The 17,559-nt window shown below is 37.3% G+C and overlaps 1 protein-coding gene across 1 annotated transcript in view; it reads right to left on the bottom strand.

The window, feature by feature from the left end:
- Positions 1-17,559, bottom strand: part of UGGT2 (UDP-glucose glycoprotein glucosyltransferase 2) — a 172,626-nt gene that overhangs the window by 36,730 nt on the left and 118,337 nt on the right. The window contains exons 26-30 of the mRNA XM_005882398.2: positions 14,349-14,451; positions 11,953-12,032; positions 9,431-9,614; positions 5,283-5,441; positions 4,587-4,672 (exon numbers count right to left, since the gene is read on the bottom strand). Coding sequence (XP_005882460.1) covers positions 4,587-4,672; positions 5,283-5,441; positions 9,431-9,614; positions 11,953-12,032; positions 14,349-14,451 — 612 coding nt within the window. The remainder of the gene's footprint in view (positions 1-4,586; positions 4,673-5,282; positions 5,442-9,430; positions 9,615-11,952; positions 12,033-14,348; positions 14,452-17,559) is intronic.

Below are 17,559 nucleotides of genomic sequence, written 5' to 3'. Positions count from 1 at the left end.
TTAAAAATCATAATCAAAGGAATCCCATACTGTCTAACAACTTTTCAGTATCTATCAGCCATTTTCAAATACTAAAATTTGAAGTGTATTGTTAAACTCATAAGACTGAAAATGCCTATGATGTCCATCTACATCACTTGAATGTTTCTATTTTATATTATACTAGAGGCTGGCGGGGGGGGGGTGGTCCCTCAGCCCAGCCTGCGTCCTCTCCCAGTCCAGGAGTCCTCAGGGGATGTCCGACCGACAGCTTAGGCCCGCTCCCCATGAGCCCAGCTTCTGGCTGAGCAGCACGCCCCCTGTGGGAGTGCACTGACCACCAGGGGGCAGCTCCTGCATTGAGCGTCTGCCTCCTGGTGGTCAGTGCATGTGATAGCGACCGGTCATTCCACTGTTCGGTCTATTTGCATATTAGCCTTTTATTATATGAGATTCATTGTCTAAATTGCAAAACTGAGGAAATCAACAGCTTTACTCAATAATTATGCTTTGAAAACTATACTCACTATGTACTGAAAAATGCTACTGTAAAAACATTTATAATAAAATTAAATTTTGTCAGAGGGAAAGCAATCAGATGTCAAATTAGTAGATACTTTATTTTATTATTATTTAGTAGATACTTTAAGTTCAGTCAGATTTATACACTTGAACATTTTTTTCTAAAATAAACACCCGGGCGGCGGGGGGGCGGGGGGTTCTAGCACTACTAGTATGTTGACTAAGACATGCCTTTGACTCCCACATATTCCCAATTCACCAGCTGAGGTGGTTAAACCAATGTACAAGGCACAGCCCTGCCCAGCAATTACCACTAGAAAATAGAAAGTATCTCAATTTATGTAGTAGAAATGCCAAGTTTTATAAAAACTTTTAAGAGCTTCCAGTCCCAAACAGTAATCAAGGGCATCAGCAACTTCAGCCATTGAGTCCGCCATCCCCTGAGACCAGAATAGAGCCAGGAAGCACAACACTGCAGCTAAACTCAAACAACATCTAAAGCAATTACCTCCTTGCCACCAATTTTCAATTATCAAATTAGTTAGCCATTGTTTTAAAATCTGGACTTAGAAACTCATACCAATATTATTTTAGCTAGCTCTTGGGCATATTTCAAGAACATTTTTCCTAAATGTAATACCAATTAGAATGATATCATAAACTGGGATAAACAGATTTTCCATTTTTGTCATATTTTATATTGACCTATTTTTCATTATTGATATTTTAATTTCAAATAAATTTTATTAAAGAGTAGCATTATTTATGTTTTTTCCATTCTGGATATTTAGTGACATTAATCACATTTAAAATTAAGTAAATTATGACTAAGAAAAGTTTATGGCTTTATTGTTTATAAGTAATACAAATTTGAAATTATTTCTATCCCCAAAAGCTGTCTGTGAAGGAGAAAAAGTAGTTTATCACTAATATATTAGTGGTACTTAATGACACCAGGGGCGATTTTCTCCCTAAATGATCCATTTATAGGTTATGTATGATCCTATATAATAAAAGGCTAATATGCAAATCGGCCAAACAGTGGGATGACCCATTGCTATGACGCGCACTGACCACCAGGGGGAAAACACTCAATGCAGGAGCTGCCCCCTGGTGGTCAGTGCGGGCGGTGGTGGGAGCCTCTCCTGCCTCCACAGCAGCGTTAAGGATGTCTAACTGCTGGCTTAGTCCTGCTCCTGCCTAAGCAATCAGTTAGACAACCCCTGAGGGCTCCTGGACAGTGAGAGGGCACAGGCCAGGCTGAGGGACACCCCCTGAGTGCACAAATTTTGTGCACCGGCCTCTAGTAGCAAATAATGGTAAAGAAGATAAAATAGAACCCAAAATAATGTCTAGTTTTGCATAATATATATTATACACATTATGTAAGATAGGTATTGTATATATATTACACAACATACATATACATAATATACAATAAAATACGTAATTTCAGTTTGTGAAATAATAAGGAATGAGTGGGGGAGAAAATGGACATTCACTCAATGTGAGCCACTGCATTCTATGATGATGATCTCATTTAGTCCTTACCAAGACTCCACAAAGTAGGTAGGATTATTCCCTCTTGTAATGAGGAAAGAAAGACTCCAGGTGGTAAAGAAACTCAGACACGGTTGTACAGACAGCTGGGGTAGAAAAGGGGTTTGAATCACAGTTTATTCAATTCCAAAGGGCTTTCCCTTTGCAAAAAGCAATGGTGAAACAGTAGTGACAGATTTAGAAACACTGAGTTTCTGGCAGTACAAGATCAATGAAGTTGGAGCAAAGCACAGAATAGTTCTTGAAATTATATCTTGAAACTATGGTTTTTACAAGGATCAGTATAAATGTTAGAGTGTATTTTGCTTTATTTTCTGTACCACCATAGCACTCTTTTACAGTACTTATAATGTATTAACTGTCACTCTGGGAAATGTTGTGGAAGGCTAGGATCTGTGTTTTCTTCTCCTACTTATCTCCAATATGCCCCCCTGCTCTTACCTGTCTTCTCCATTCCCTCCAAGCAATCAGTGATCTGATTTCTGTTTCTACAGTTTGTATTACCTAATGGTTTATAACACATAAAAGAAATCATACAGCATGTGCTTTTTTTTTGCCACACTTCTTTAACTCAGTGTAATTATTTTGAAATTCATCTATGTCACTGTATTACCAATTGTTCATCCTTTATACTGCTGGGTAGTATCCCATTGTATGGATGTACCACATTTTGATTATTCCTTCACTTGTTAACCTTTGAGTTGTTTTCAGTGTCTGGCAATTAAAAATAAAGCTGCTATGAACATTACTGTATGTCTTTGTATAAACATATATTTCATTTTGTTTTAGGTAAATATCTATGAGTGCAATGCCTAGATCAGTGATGGAGAACCTTTTGAGCTCGGCGTGTCAGCATTTTGAAAAACCCTAACTTAACTCTGGTGCCGTGTTACATATAGAAATTTTTTGATATTTGCAACCATAGTAAAACAAAGATTTATATTTTTGATATTTATTTTATATATTTAAATGCCATTTAACAAAGAAAAATCAACCAAAAAAATGAGTTCGCGTGTCACCTCTGACACGCGTGTCATAGGTTCGCCATCACTGACCTAGATCATATGGGTTAAGTGTGTATTTAAATTTTTAAGGTCCTGCCAAACTGTTCTAAAGTGGTTGTACTATTCTACATTCCCAGTAATAGTGTATGACAGTTCCTGTTGCTTCATATCCTCACCAGCACTTGGTAGTGTCAGTCTTTTTAAAGTTAGCCATTCTAATAGATGAGTGGCAGTATCTCATTGTGAATTTAATGTGCATTTTCCTAATAACTAATGATATTGAGCACCTTTTTCATGTGCTTATTTGCTATCCATGCCTCCTTTGGTGAAGTGTCTATTCAAGTCTTCTGCATATTTTTCAGGTTGTTTTCTTACTGTTGATAGTTCTCTATATATTCTCTATATAAATTCTTTGTTGGATGTATGCTTTGCAGAGATTTTTCTCTCAGTCTGTGGCTTGTTTTTATTTTTTTCTTATAGTCATTATATATCCTTTTAATGTAAATATTCATACATTTTGCAACATAAATGTTTGTTTAATGAAGTGCTCTCTTATATACTGCCTGATGTTGCATAATATATGATGTGTACTGTATTAATTTTCTAAAATCTGAAAAATTCTAATTCTAAAACACATATAGCCCTAAGAGTTTTAGATGAAAGATATGTACCCCCTTCCTGTTCCTGGAATGCTCTGTCTGCAGTATGACTAGCAGTAAGTTACTATAATTCTTCAAAACTAGTTTGAGGTACTATCTCATTCCTAATGTCAAACAAACTTATCCCAACTGTCCTCCCTATTCATAAATTATTAAGCATATTTGTTGAATGATACTATGTGCTAGGCACAGTATAAGGAAAGGGGGAAAGGCAGTGAAAAAAAGTATAATAAACTTAACTCCCATATTATCTTTGTTGAGCACAGTTCTTGGTATAATAATAGTGCTCAATAAACACAGGGTTGGGCAAAAGTATGTTTACAGTTGCTCGTATGGAAAAAGACATGCAGGTTATAATTTTTATAACAGCTTTATTAACTCCGTGTTTTGTGTATTCACAACTGTATATCTTCTCTAAATATTTTCTGTTGGCTCCTACAGAGAAAGTTTGATAATTCCTGCTTTATATACTATGCTCACTGATAAGCAGGTAAGTTACTATGAAAGTAACCAATTATATATTAAAATGAAAAATTGAACATAATCCATGGATAATGGCTAAGTTGTAACACACATTATGTTGTCATGATAAATATATTAATTATGCTAACACACAAAAAAGTGTATAGAAAACAGTTAAGTAAAGGAGATAGAATAAAGAACAAGATATACACATTAGGCCTACCTTTTATATTTTTTGAAATAAAACAAACAAAAATTTGGGAACAAATGCCAGGTGTTTGTTGTTGTTGTTTTATAGTGATGGTACTTGTGAACATTTTAGTTGTTTTGATGATCTTGGTTATATCACACTAAAAACTTATTTACACATAAAAATGTAAAAGTGGTTTATATAACTCACCCAACTATTTGATAGATATCTTCAGATTTTCCTTGGCGTAATTTCAGTATCCAAGCACCTGGGTTTGCTTTTAATTGAAAATATCCCTTTTAAGCAAGAAAAATATGATCATAGTTATATGACTAAACACACATACAATTGTTTAAGAAAGTTTATACATGGCCGGAACCGGTTTGGCTCAGTGGATGGCTCAGTCGGCCTGCGGACTGAGGGGTCCCGGGTTCGATTCCGGTCAAGGGCATGTGCCTGGGTTGCGGGCACATCCCCAGTGGGGGATGTGCGGGAGGCAGCTGATCGATGTTTCTCTCTCATCGATGTTTCTGACTCTCTGTCTCTCTCCCTTCCTCTCTGTGGAGAATCAATAAAATATATCAAAAAAAAAAAAAGAAAGTTTATACATGAATCATCCAAGAAAGTGTTTATTAACTGTGGGGTGAATGAATTCTACAAATGAATTCCAAGGAAGGAGATTTTAGATACTGAAAATGAAAACATGATTCTTTTCATTTGTTTTATTTAATTACCTTATTCAATGTTTCAATTTTATTTTTTTGGAAGCTGTTCAGCAACAGCAGGATAAAAATTATTTTATCTTATTATTAGAAAAACAGAGGATTTTACCAAAACATCTAACTTTAATGATTTTACCAAAACACCTAATTATAATACCATCAATTAAGTCTTTATAAAACTTACAAGATTGGCCATCACTATTGTATCAACTGCAACAGGTTGACTTTTTGTGCCGAGTGTAAACTGCAGACCTCGAGGAGGTTGTTCTGTTGTTCTATCAAAGCAATGTCCTTCAAGTAGTAGGTACTCTAGTTCATATTCTGCTATAACAGTTCTCTCGATCTGTGGAGGAAACATGCCAAAAATATGTAATGCCCCTAATATAAATATTGTAATAATTAAATGAGATTGTTTTAATATTAGCCAATGAATTTTGGGTGGGCAACTTCAAGTCTTTCTTTTACATGGGTGAACTTAACAGTTGAACCAATTTCTTGAAAACCAAAGCTCATGATAAATTTTCTTCCTTTCCCAAGGTATCAGCTCTACTCCAGCCTTATGATATATGTGCCCATATCACAAGCAGGAGGGATGTCGTAGAGTTGTAGCATTCAAAAATCCCTTCCAGACAGATTTACATGGAAAACTCCTTAAAGAATCTGCCTTGTTGCTTGCTCTTGCCCTAGAGCTCCCTCTCGAGACCTGGCAAGAAAGCCAACTTATCACCATCTTTTGTCTTTCTTGTAACTTAAAAATATTAATGTTTAATTGTTTTGCACTAAAAATAACATATGTTCAAAAAGAAAATTTAGCAAATATAAGCAAGTGGGAAAGAGAAAAAAGTAGAAATCACGTACAGACTAAACATTCATAAACACTTCAATCATTGATTTCTATTTCTTTTTTTCATAAACTTTTCCTAAGAAAGTGTAACCTGCTTTTTCATGAAATACTAGAGGCCCGATGCACGAAATTCGTGCAAAGAGCTCAGCCCCCGCCCCACTGCGGCAGCCGATGACCTCTGCCTCGGCCTCCGCTGCCGTGGCTTCGTCTGGAAGGATGTCCGGTCTAATTAGCATATTATGCTTTTATTATTATAGATAGTTTTCTAGGAACATATCCCTGTTTCTATAAACATCATTTAAGTGCTGGTCATTCCAATTATTTCCAGATTTTCCTTTATTGCAAATGCTACAATAAATATTGTAGGACCAAAGCTTTTTCTCTACTTCAAATGAAAAAATATCCAAGCATGAAAATAAAATGGTAAGTGATTTTTATATAGTTTAGCAATTTTGTGGAGCAGATAAGACTCTGATGCATTTATATTTTATTTCACAATATGAATTTTTCAACACTGTGTTTAGGATAGAGTATTTGAAAATATTCTCTATCACATTTGTTTTTCTTTGCCTGTAATTACCACAGAAAATAATTATAGTACTTGTGTACAACATTTCTTTCTTGAGTCCAGCCCTTATAATTTTATTGTTTTTAAGAACAAGAAATAAGTGACTTATTTGAAAACAGTATCTGTTTCAAAAACCTTAGTTGGGTTCTTTTAATTTTTATTATTACTATTTTTTAAATTATTATTTTTTAAATATTTTATTAATTTCAGAGAGGTAGTGAGAGGGAGAGACAGAAACATCAATGAGAGAGAATTATTGATTGGTTGCCTCCTGCATGACCCCTGCTGGGGATGAGCCCGCAACCCCAGGCATGAGCCCTGACTGGGATTCAAACTATGACCTCCTAATTCATAAGCTGAAACTCAAACCACTGAGCCACACTGGGCCAGGCTTAGGTGAGTTCTTTAAAAAAAAATTTTTTTTATTGATTTTGAGAGAGAGAGGAAGGAGAGGGATAGATAGAAACAACGAGAGAGAAACATCACTGATTGGCTGCCTCCTGTAAGCCCCCCACTGGAGATCGAGCCTTGAGTGGGAATTAAACCGTGACTTCTTGGTTCCTGGGTTGATGATGCTCAACCACTGAGCCACACTGGCTGGGCCTTAGTTGGGTTCTGAATTAGTGGTTGACTCATTAGTATTCTAAGTGATGAACTTCATATACTTTATTAACCTGTGTCCCCAGCTCTTATAGCATTCATTTAGTCTGTATGGAAAGATTTTCATGGGATAGTCTCAGACTATGAGAATATTGTAGAGATCATCTAGTTCAACTCTTCATTTTACAGACAAGAAAACTGTGACCCAAAGTGATTATGAAGGAAAGCTTTTTAAAAAAATGTATTTTAATTGATTTCAGAGAGGAAGGGAGAGGGAGAGAGAGACAGAAACATCAATGATCAGAGAGAATCATTAATTGGCTACCTCCTGCATGCCCCCTACTGAGGATCAAGCCTGCAACTCAGGCGTGTGCCCTGACCCAGCATGGAACCATGACCTCCTGGTTCATAGGCTGATGCTCAGCCACAGAGCCACACTGCCTGGCTGCCGGCCGCCATCTTGGCTGACAGTTAATTTGCATATACTCACTGATTAGCCAATGAAAAGGGTAGCGGTCGTACGCTAATTACCATGTTTCTCTTTTATTAGTGTAGATTAGAGGCCCAGTGCATGAAATTCATGCATGGGTAGGGTCCTTAGCGGCTGCCAGCTGGGGTCTCCCTTGCCCCGGCTGCCAGCTGCCATCCGGGGCCTTCCTTCATCCCGTGCCGCCCCCTGGTGGTCAGCGCATGTCATAGTGAGTGGTCAAACTCTCGGTTGGTCGAACTCCCGAGGGGACAATTTGCATATTAGCCTTTTACTATATAGCATATTAATGTGAAAAAGTCTCTTATCTCTATATATTTGTATAACAGATAACAATTCTTTTGACTTATTAAAAACCCTAACATCAAAAACAGCCAATTTGTTTTCAAAGAGGTTTCTTAGTGACTAAAGTTTCCTAATAATTGCATAAAGGTGATTTAAGTTAAATTAAGTTAAATTAGTTCCTATTATCAAGAATTGAAAGCATAATAAAAGCCTTATATGAATTTTTTTTTTTACTTCTTGCCAAGCTCATTTCCCAGTTTTCCCTCATGAATTTTACTACTTTCCTGTCCTTCAATTCTTTCCCTAGATTTGAAGGACTGACTTCAGATGATTGCTATGACTGAGTTCAGGTTCTTCTCTGGGCGGGTAAAGTTGGGGGTATTGGTGAATACATGTTCCAGGGAAGTAACTTAGGTTCCCACAGAATCTATTCATGAGTGGATCAGAAGAAATTTGCCTAAAGGAAAATCTTTAGGCAAAGGGCAACACACAAGAAGCATGAGCAGTAAATCTGATGGACAATCATAACCAAATTATAAGAGGTTGAATGTTTATGCCTAGGTCAAGGCAACAACGGCTACATTCTAAGGAGCTGTTGGAAACAGGTCGGAGGTGTGCAGAACCAGGCAAGAGGATAATCAGAAAGAAGTATTTTCTCTCCAGTTTCTGGATACCTGTTCTCTATGTAAACTCCCCTGAATGTTTCTGCTCTTTTAGTGTCTGAATCCCTTTCCCATTTTGAATGGAATGTTTGAAAGACTCAGTGTTTTTTTTAAACAGTCTTCTCACTTTTTGTGTGCTGTGGGCTAAACGACAACAGGAAGGGAAAAGAAGTCTGGTCACTTACTGGACAAGGATCACACTAAACGTGATAGGAAGCAATGTACACAGCCTGCGGTACATGAGGGACTTTCTTCCCTGCTTTTTACTCTTATCTCATTAGCAGTGCCTTCTCTAGCTATGATCTGTGGGGCAAAAAGGGTTTCAGATGAAACTTCCTTTCTGAGTTAAACACAAAACCTGGCCCTGGTCAGTGTGGCTCAATTCCCAGTCAGGGCACAACCCAGGTTGTAGGTTTGATCCCCAGTAGGGGTGCATATGGAAGGCAACCTGTTAACGTTTCTCTCTCTCTTTTGTCTCTCTCTCTTCCCCTCTTCCCCTTCTTTTCTGAGAACATATTTTATTAAAAAAATAAAATTAAAATAAAAACAAAACCCGAAGGGCAAAATAGGGACATAGTGGTATTGTCCTACGTTGTCCTGCTTCCATCTCCGTATTTTCTACATTGCTCATCTTAGAAGAGCATTTGTGTACCAGGAGTCTGAAGCAACTAACACGGTGAAAACATCTAGAGACCCAGAAAACCACAGAGGCAGAATTTGGAAGTTAGGGAAACTAAAATATCCCAGGGAAGACTGGGTCAGGACCTAGAATCATAAAAACATTTTGGTGAGCAACCAGTGTATGATCACTCACTTGCTACAGTTAGTAGCTGATAAGAATTTATCTTTTTCCTCTTTCTCTATATAAGTTTACATGATAACTTACGTCCTTTAAGTGGATATTATCAAGGTCACAGTTGCTGTGTACTGTTTCAACCAGCCAGCCTTCAGGAGTAATCATGTTGAGGGTTAGAAGGGGTGATTCAGGGATATCCAAGAATTTTGCTACTGGTTCAATAAGGTCATTAGTCACTAATGTCAGTTCTGGTTCCAGAACAAATCGGTAAAAACTGTTGATAGAACATAAAAAAATAAAACAACATACTTTGACCCAAATTGAGATTTCCTCTAGCTAAAATATTTTAAAACTGAAAATGGTTTAAAAATATGACAAGAAAGCCTTAAATTAAAAAGACTAAAACCACACTATATTTCAGAAGAGATAATGCTTGTAAATGGTAGATAATTATTTTATTTACACTAAAACCTTTTATAAGATTGTATGTATGTATACACACTCACAGACACACACACACCCTTGTTAATTATTTCTTAATGAACATGGTTAAAATCCCTTTAAGATACTGACTTATGCAGGTTCTAGAAGTTAATGATCTGTATTCACTCACTGATCCTTCTTCAAATTTGACCATGGTCTATTTTTCAGTCATTATATTAGCTCTTAGTACCATTAATGATATGAAGAGCAATAACCAGAAACTAAGTAAAATTCAAGCAGAAACCCTGGTAACCAATTATAATATTTCAATTAAAAGCAAACAGGATTGAGATGAAAGCAGTTGCTTATTAACAGACTTAGAGTCTTAATGTATTTTGGCCTTATCCCCCAATATCACACATAATAAAAATTAGTTATATTACTAAGAATAGTGACTTCCACTATTTTGGACTGGAGTCAAGGTGTCAGCTATGCTGTAGTTATCTCAAGGCTTGAAGGGGGAAGGATCCACCTCCAGGCTCCGGCGGTCCCTCAAAACAGCTGGAATGAGGGCTGCAGTGCCTCACTAGTGGTTGGCTGGAGACCGCCCTCAGTTCCTTCCACAAGGTCATCTCCAGCATCTTCGTCAGAGAAGCACACAAGAACAAGAAAGAATGCCAGCAGGACAAAAGTCAGTCTTGTACAACCTAATTGCAGAAGGCACATTTCATCCCTTTTGCCATATTCGGCTTATTAGAAGCGAATCATTTGGTGCGGTCCACTCTCAAGGAGAATCTACAGAGTGGGGATCCCAAGAGGTGGTGGTCCCTGGCAGCCATGTCTGAAGCTGCTTACTGCAGGAAGGCAGAGTCAGAAAAGGAGAGGGGAAGAGCAGACACGGGAGAGAACAGTCATGAAGCAGAGGGACAAAACAAGTGCTTGCTACTGTCAAATGCAGCAGAAATGTCATCAAGTAAAAAGTATCCCATGGATAATGCAAATAGCAATTTCTTTGTGATTAAATAAAAGGAAGTAAAAGCCAAACTGCAGTGGGAGGTACAGTGAATGAGAGATGAAGAGGGGGTGTGACCACTCTTCAAAGAAGCTGAGATTGAGAAAGAGTGGAGAAGGGAGGAAAAGCCAGAACTCTAGAGGAGAGGAAGTGAAGGGGGCAGTTTGTGTTTTTGAAACCGAGTAACTCTTTGGACTGAAAAAGGCTAGTAGAGAGGTTAAAGATACAAAACCAAGGGACTATGTGATAAAGCAAGGATCCCGAACAAATGGGAAAGCAGGGATCAAAGCAGAGAGGGAGTATTTAGCCAGAGGAGAGAGAGCACATTCTTCCCCCACCACACAGGAAGGCCATGGTGCAGGAGGGAATTCCTGCCCATGACCTCCATCATCTCTGAGAAGGATGAGACACTATTGACTCTAAAAGTAAAGAGCTGGGAATTTCACTACTTTTCTTGATATATGCTACTGAGTAAATAAGACTCTGTCTAACTCATAGTTGTGTGAATATGCTCAGTTTTCATAATTCTCATTTATCTTTTATATTTCAAATTAATTTCATCATGTCTTTCTACATATGAACAAATGCTTTCATCTTATTTTAGCCACTAACTGAGAAGTCTATTAACTTCATGAGTACAGAATTTTTATCCACCAGCACAGTATTAATGAGAAATATTTGCATGTAATAAACAACCTTTTCTGTATCATTCAAAAATTACTTGAAGCTAGTTACACCTAAATACCCCCAAATAATAATTATGATGCTATAATAAAGATCATTTTGATAATTTAGCTCAAAGTACTGAAAGTATAGGTAAACTAAAAATGGTGTAATTCAACTTACTTCCCACTTGTTATTTCCTACTTATTTCTAAATAGGTATCTCTAAATCACATTTTCAAAAATACCCATGGATAAACATAAATCTGCAATTAGACTGTAAATTCTGCAATTAGATTGGTTCAATTTTACTGGTTAGGTTATTTTAATTTTATATCATTTAAAGTTAATAAATTATGTCTGATCTTCTGATCTATTGCAATTAACCATCCTGTGAAGAAAAATAAAACAGGTACAAAACAAAACAAATAAAACAAGTTCAGTAATTATGGTCCTTTTTTTCATTTTAGTCTTTTCAAATCTTTTGAAATGAAATTATGTTCGCTTAGACTCACCTCTTTAAAGGGGCTTCTGAAAGCTTATCCCTGCAGTTCATGAACAACTTTAACTTCATGTTGATAATCTTTCCAAGTACCTGTTAGAAAAAAATTCCCATATCTGATAAATTAGTATTAATAACTAACATTGATTGAGCATTTACTATGTACCAAGCACTACATTAACACTTCATATTCATTATCTTATCTACTCCCCAGAACATCCTTCAGAGGTAACTAATTTTATAGTTGAGGCACAGGGATATATAGTAATTTGCCTAAGACCACACAGTAAGTCATGGTAGAGGTCTAAACCACTGATTTCATTGCCTAAGGCAGTGGTTCTCAACCTTCTGGCCCTTTAAATACAGTTCCTCATGTTGTGACCCAACCATAAAATTATTTTCGTTGCTACTTCATAACTGCAATGTTGCTACTGTTATGAATCGTAATGTAAATATCTAATATGCAGGATGGTCTTAGGCGACCCCTGTGAAAGGGTCGTTCGACTGCCAAAGGGGTAGCGACCCACAGGTTGAGAACTGCTGGCCTAAGGGTTATGCTGCCTACCTTGTGCCAAACATGACTTTCTTTCATGGTATCTGAATTTCCTTATTACTAAAGAACAAGTAACTAATTATAAATATCTAGACCTGTAATACAAAGTGGCGGCCTTACAACAATGGGGGTCCTGAGCCTTTGTTATTTCAACTACATTATAAGAGATGTAGGTAGTTCTTGGCTACATACGGATGAAATACTTTCTTTTCATTTCCCTGGAGCATAGAAGTAGGAGAATTATTAATCTTGATAGTTACCACCTCTAGATAGGCAATAAGTCAGTGAAAATTTGAAAGACTGTAGAAAACAAAGGATGAAGTTACAGAGAGAAGAAAAAAACAGATATATGGAACAGAAAGAATGCAGGTTTGTTAGGGCAAACTAATTTCTGAGAGAAATTGCATTTTTAAGTTTCAATAGACTATACACCAGTATGACCCAGCTTGATCACTTACATCTTTCACCAGACTTAATATCAAATTATTTTTGCCTATCTCCAAGAGTGAAGCCAACTGTTAAAGGACAAATAGTTTCCACTTCCAATAATTTTTTTCAATGTGTCTTTAAAAAAAAGCATTGAGTAATTTTACATAGGAGTCCCCCAAAATTCTGAACATCCCCCCCAAAAAAATAGCCTGACAATGGAACTATTTTATTGAAATTTACTGAAACCTGAATCAAAATCTGAACCTTAAAATTGTTCAAATGATAAGCCTATAATGTCCTTTCAGAGTCTGCTAGTGGTCTCCTAATATTCACTACCCGCTACTTCCTTAGTGAAAGAATTTCAGATGGATGCAGAGTCCCATCCTCCCTTTTGAATAGGTGTATCCAGAGACGGTTGCCTACATTCTGGTCAGTGAAATGTGACTGGATGGAATATGGCCAACTTTGGGGTTGTGTCCTTATTCTCCCCTCCTGCTGGCAGAAATACAGAGATGATGTTAGGAACTTCACTTTAGACTTCTAGATAGAAGCTGCTTCATGAAGATGACTGAAAAACCAGTCAGGATGTGCCTGAGTCCCTCGACTATGGAGCTGCCTTAGCAACTTAAGTGGCTTATACTTAGACTGTGAGATGAGAGCATTAAAATTCAGTCCTGAAGGTACTGTTACAGTGGCCAAACCTACTGAATACAACCTTCACATTCCCTCTTCCCTTAGCATCACCTGTTTGGTAATGTTACTATACTTTAAGCTTCACCTAATTAAGCTTAGGCATCAGCTTCTTCAGAAGCCAATCTTCACACTTGAAGATAGGAAGTTAGCTCGGCTGCCATAACAAAATACCACACACTGGGTGGCCTAACAGCAGGTATTTATTTTAGAGCAAGGTGCTGGCCAGTGTGGTTTGTGGTGAGAGCTTTCTTCCTGGCTTGTAGGCTGCTGCCATGTTGCATTATGCTCACATGGACTCTTCTTTTCGCCAGTGAGGAGACAGAGAACTCTTCTTATGAGGCTATCAATCCTGGTATATTAGGGCCCAGCCTATAAGACCTCATTTAACTTCAATTGCCTCTAAGGCCCTATTTCAAAATACAGTCACATTGTGGGTTAGGGCTTCAACACCTGAAATTTTTTTTGGGGGGTGGGGGGTTCAACAATTAAGTCCAGAGCAACACCTAACTTTGGTACTGCCATAAAACCCCATATACAGCTCTATCATTTCATTTTATACATTTAAATAAGACAACCTATTTAAAATGTTGTGTTAAAATGTTGTGATTCTATTCAAGAGCACAAATATTTAATTATAGCTGAAAACAGACTTAAAAAGATTAATTATATAATTTTAAAAAATACTATGTAATATGGTAAATATATGTAAATGTATAACAAAAACAATATCTTACAATCAATAACTGTGCCATCATCTGTCCTTCTCTTGTCAATGGATCAACAATAGCAATAACATCAAAGAACATATCATTCTCTTGAGGATTGATCTTTATAATGCTAGGAAAACAAAACATAAAAGGTAAATGATGATCAGTTAAATGTATTCCACTACCAATTAACCTTAAACTAAGCTATCTACATTGTTATAAATTGCTTTCGGTCTCACTAGATTTTAAAAATCCTGGTTGTTTCACAGAAGAAAATGCAAATGTAAAATGCTAATGTTTGTGTTAGCAAGTTAGAAAACTGCAAAGAATTAGAAAAAATGAAAGTAAGCTTTTATGAATAAGTGATTTTAAAAATTCTTCAAAGGACAATACTGTTATAGTGGAAACTGATCATTTTAAGCCCCCCAAATTCTCCTGGATCACAAGATATAAAAATAAAACCAAGATGCCTTTTTTGTTAGTTGAACATACTTTCTCAGATTTGAGAATAACATTAACTACTAAGCACTTTTATTAAATTTAGTATTTAAAAAACCCCAACATATTATAACAAAAAGTTCAGGAGAACTTCCACCCCCAGACTTATCATACGTTATTTTTACCCGTCATACTCTCCGTACCTCCTCCCCTCTGTCCTCTCCATTTTGTCTTTCATTGATCTAAGTTCTAAATTAGAATATGAACTAATCTTTAAAAGTTAATGTTACAAAATGAAAAAAGAATCCAAAAATAAGAAGGTAGTGTAAGGAGCCCCTGGGACAACTTCAAGCATACCAACATCCGAATTATAGGGGTGCCAGAAGAAGAGAGAGAGCAAGATATTGAAAACCTATTTGAAGAAATAATGACAGAAAACTTCCCCCACCTGGTGAAAGAAATAGACTTACAAGTCCAGGAAGCGCAGAGAACCCCAAACAAAAGGAATCCAAAGAGGACCACACCAAGACACATCATAATTAAAATGCCAAGAGCAAAAGACAAAGAGAGAATCCTAAAAGTCAGTTACCTATAAGGGAGTACCCATACGACTGTCAGCTGATTTCTCAACAGAAACTTTGCAGGCCAGAAGGGAGTGGCAAGAAATATTCAAAGTGATGAATAGCAAGAACCTACAACCAAGATTACTTTATCCAGCAAAGCTATCATTCAGAATTGAAGGTCAGATAAAGAGCTTCACAGATAAGGAAAAGCTAAAGGAGTTCATCACCACTAAACCAGTATTATACGAAATGCTGAAAGGTATCCTTTAAGAAGAGGAAGAAGAAAAAGGTAAAGATACAAATTGTGAACAACAAACATGCATCTATCAACAAGTGAATCTAAGAATCAAGTGAATAAATAATCTGATGTACAGAATGAACCGGTGATTATAATGAATCAGGGACATAGAAAGGGAATGGACTGACTATTCTTGGGGGGGAAAGGGGAGTGGGAGATGCGGGAAGATACTGGACAAAAATCGTGCACCTATGGATAAGGACAGTGGGGGGGTGAGGGCGGAGGGTGAGGTGGAAACTGGGTGGAGGGGAGCTATGGGGGGAAAAAAGAGGAACAACTGTAATAATCTGAACAATAAAGATTTAATTTAAAAAAATACAAAAGTTAATGTTAAGGAAATTAAAAGCACAGAAAAGGCCAATGGGAGATGGTCAATTATATATTTAATGTAATTGAAAGTTAAAAGTATATATTTAAAAGTACAGATTATTCCAGGCAAATGACCATTTTAACACTATAATAATATGAAAATCCATTTCTTTTTGAGATGTCTAAATTAAATATTTTACATATTACAAAAATAAAAACATTCCAACATAAAATGTATACATGTAAAATTACAGGGAGATAGGTCTTCTTTCGTATAGAAAGACTATAAGTAATCTAGACTTTTTGTAGTGAAATATTTAATTTATTAGCAATTAAATTAAAGGTAATGTAAACTTCACTTGAAACATGGGTCCTCCAACATAGGGAAGTAAAAGACATTTTATATTATATGCAGTTGATATGATTTAATGTTAAAATAAGAATGGCAGAGCTAGACAATAGATGCTGCTGGATAATTTTACTGCTAAAAATTAAGGGCGATATATCAGATGTTTTAAATTAAAGAGACCATCTACAATGGTTAATTCCTTTAGTTATCGTTTTTAAAAATCTATTTTCTTATTGATTTCAGAGAAGAAGGGAGAGGAAGAAAGAGATAGAAACATCAATAATGAGAGAGAAATCATTGATCGACTGCCTCCTGCACACCCCACACTGGGCATTGAGCCAACAACCTGGGTATGTGCCCCAACTGGGAATTGAACTGTGACCTCCTGGTTCATAGGTCGATGCTCAACCACTGAGCCACACCGGCCGAGCAAGTTATCTTGATGAAAATTTTATCAATTTGCCAGTCACTTTCTGTAAGCTTTGTAAGATGTTATGGCTAAAGTAGGCATCTGTGTCCTACTACCAATTCTGTGAGGTTGTATGAATCAGAATTCCAATCCCCAGAAATAAGCAGAAAAAAACTGGGGAGTTGTAAACCACTGTCCCAAAGTCACACTATGTCCATCCTTCTACATAAAATAGGGCAGTAGGCCAAAAGCAGCAGGACACTGATACATGTGAAAAATAGAGAAAGGAGAGACTATAGCAACAATCCCATATAATAAAACCCTAATATGCAAATCGACTGAACAGCGGATCGACCGGCAGAACGACTGGTCGCTATAATGCACACTGACCACTAGAGGGGCAGACGCTCAACGCAGAAGCTGTCCCCTGGTGGTCAGTGCGCTCTCACAGAGGGGAGCACGGCTCAGCCAGAAGCCGGGCTCACAGCTGGTGAGTGCAGCGATGGTGGTGGGAGCCTTTCCCGTCCCCACTGCAGCTAAAGAGCAGCGAGCAGGTGGGTGATAAGGAACGAGGGGTCCCAGACTACAAGAGGGATCCCGGACTGCGAGAGGGTGCAGACCGGGCTAAGGGACCCCCCATCCCAGTGCACGAATTTCATGCACCAGGCCTCTAGTAAACTATAAAAGATCAATGTGTCATACATTTAACATGAGTAAATAGTCCCAAATATATAAAACTTCCAAAGTATAATATAACTAAACTAGAGGCCCGGTGCACAAAAATCTGTGCACTCGGGGGGGGGGGGGCCCCCCAGCCCGGCCTATGCCCTCTTGCAGTCTGGGACCCCTCAGAGGATGTCCACCTGCTGGCG

Source organism: Myotis brandtii, unplaced genomic scaffold (genome assembly GCF_000412655.1).
Source record: "Myotis brandtii unplaced genomic scaffold, ASM41265v1 scaffold71, whole genome shotgun sequence".
NCBI lineage: Eukaryota > Metazoa > Chordata > Mammalia > Chiroptera > Vespertilionidae > Myotis > Myotis brandtii.
This window is presented reverse-complemented; position numbering and strand designations above follow the sequence as displayed.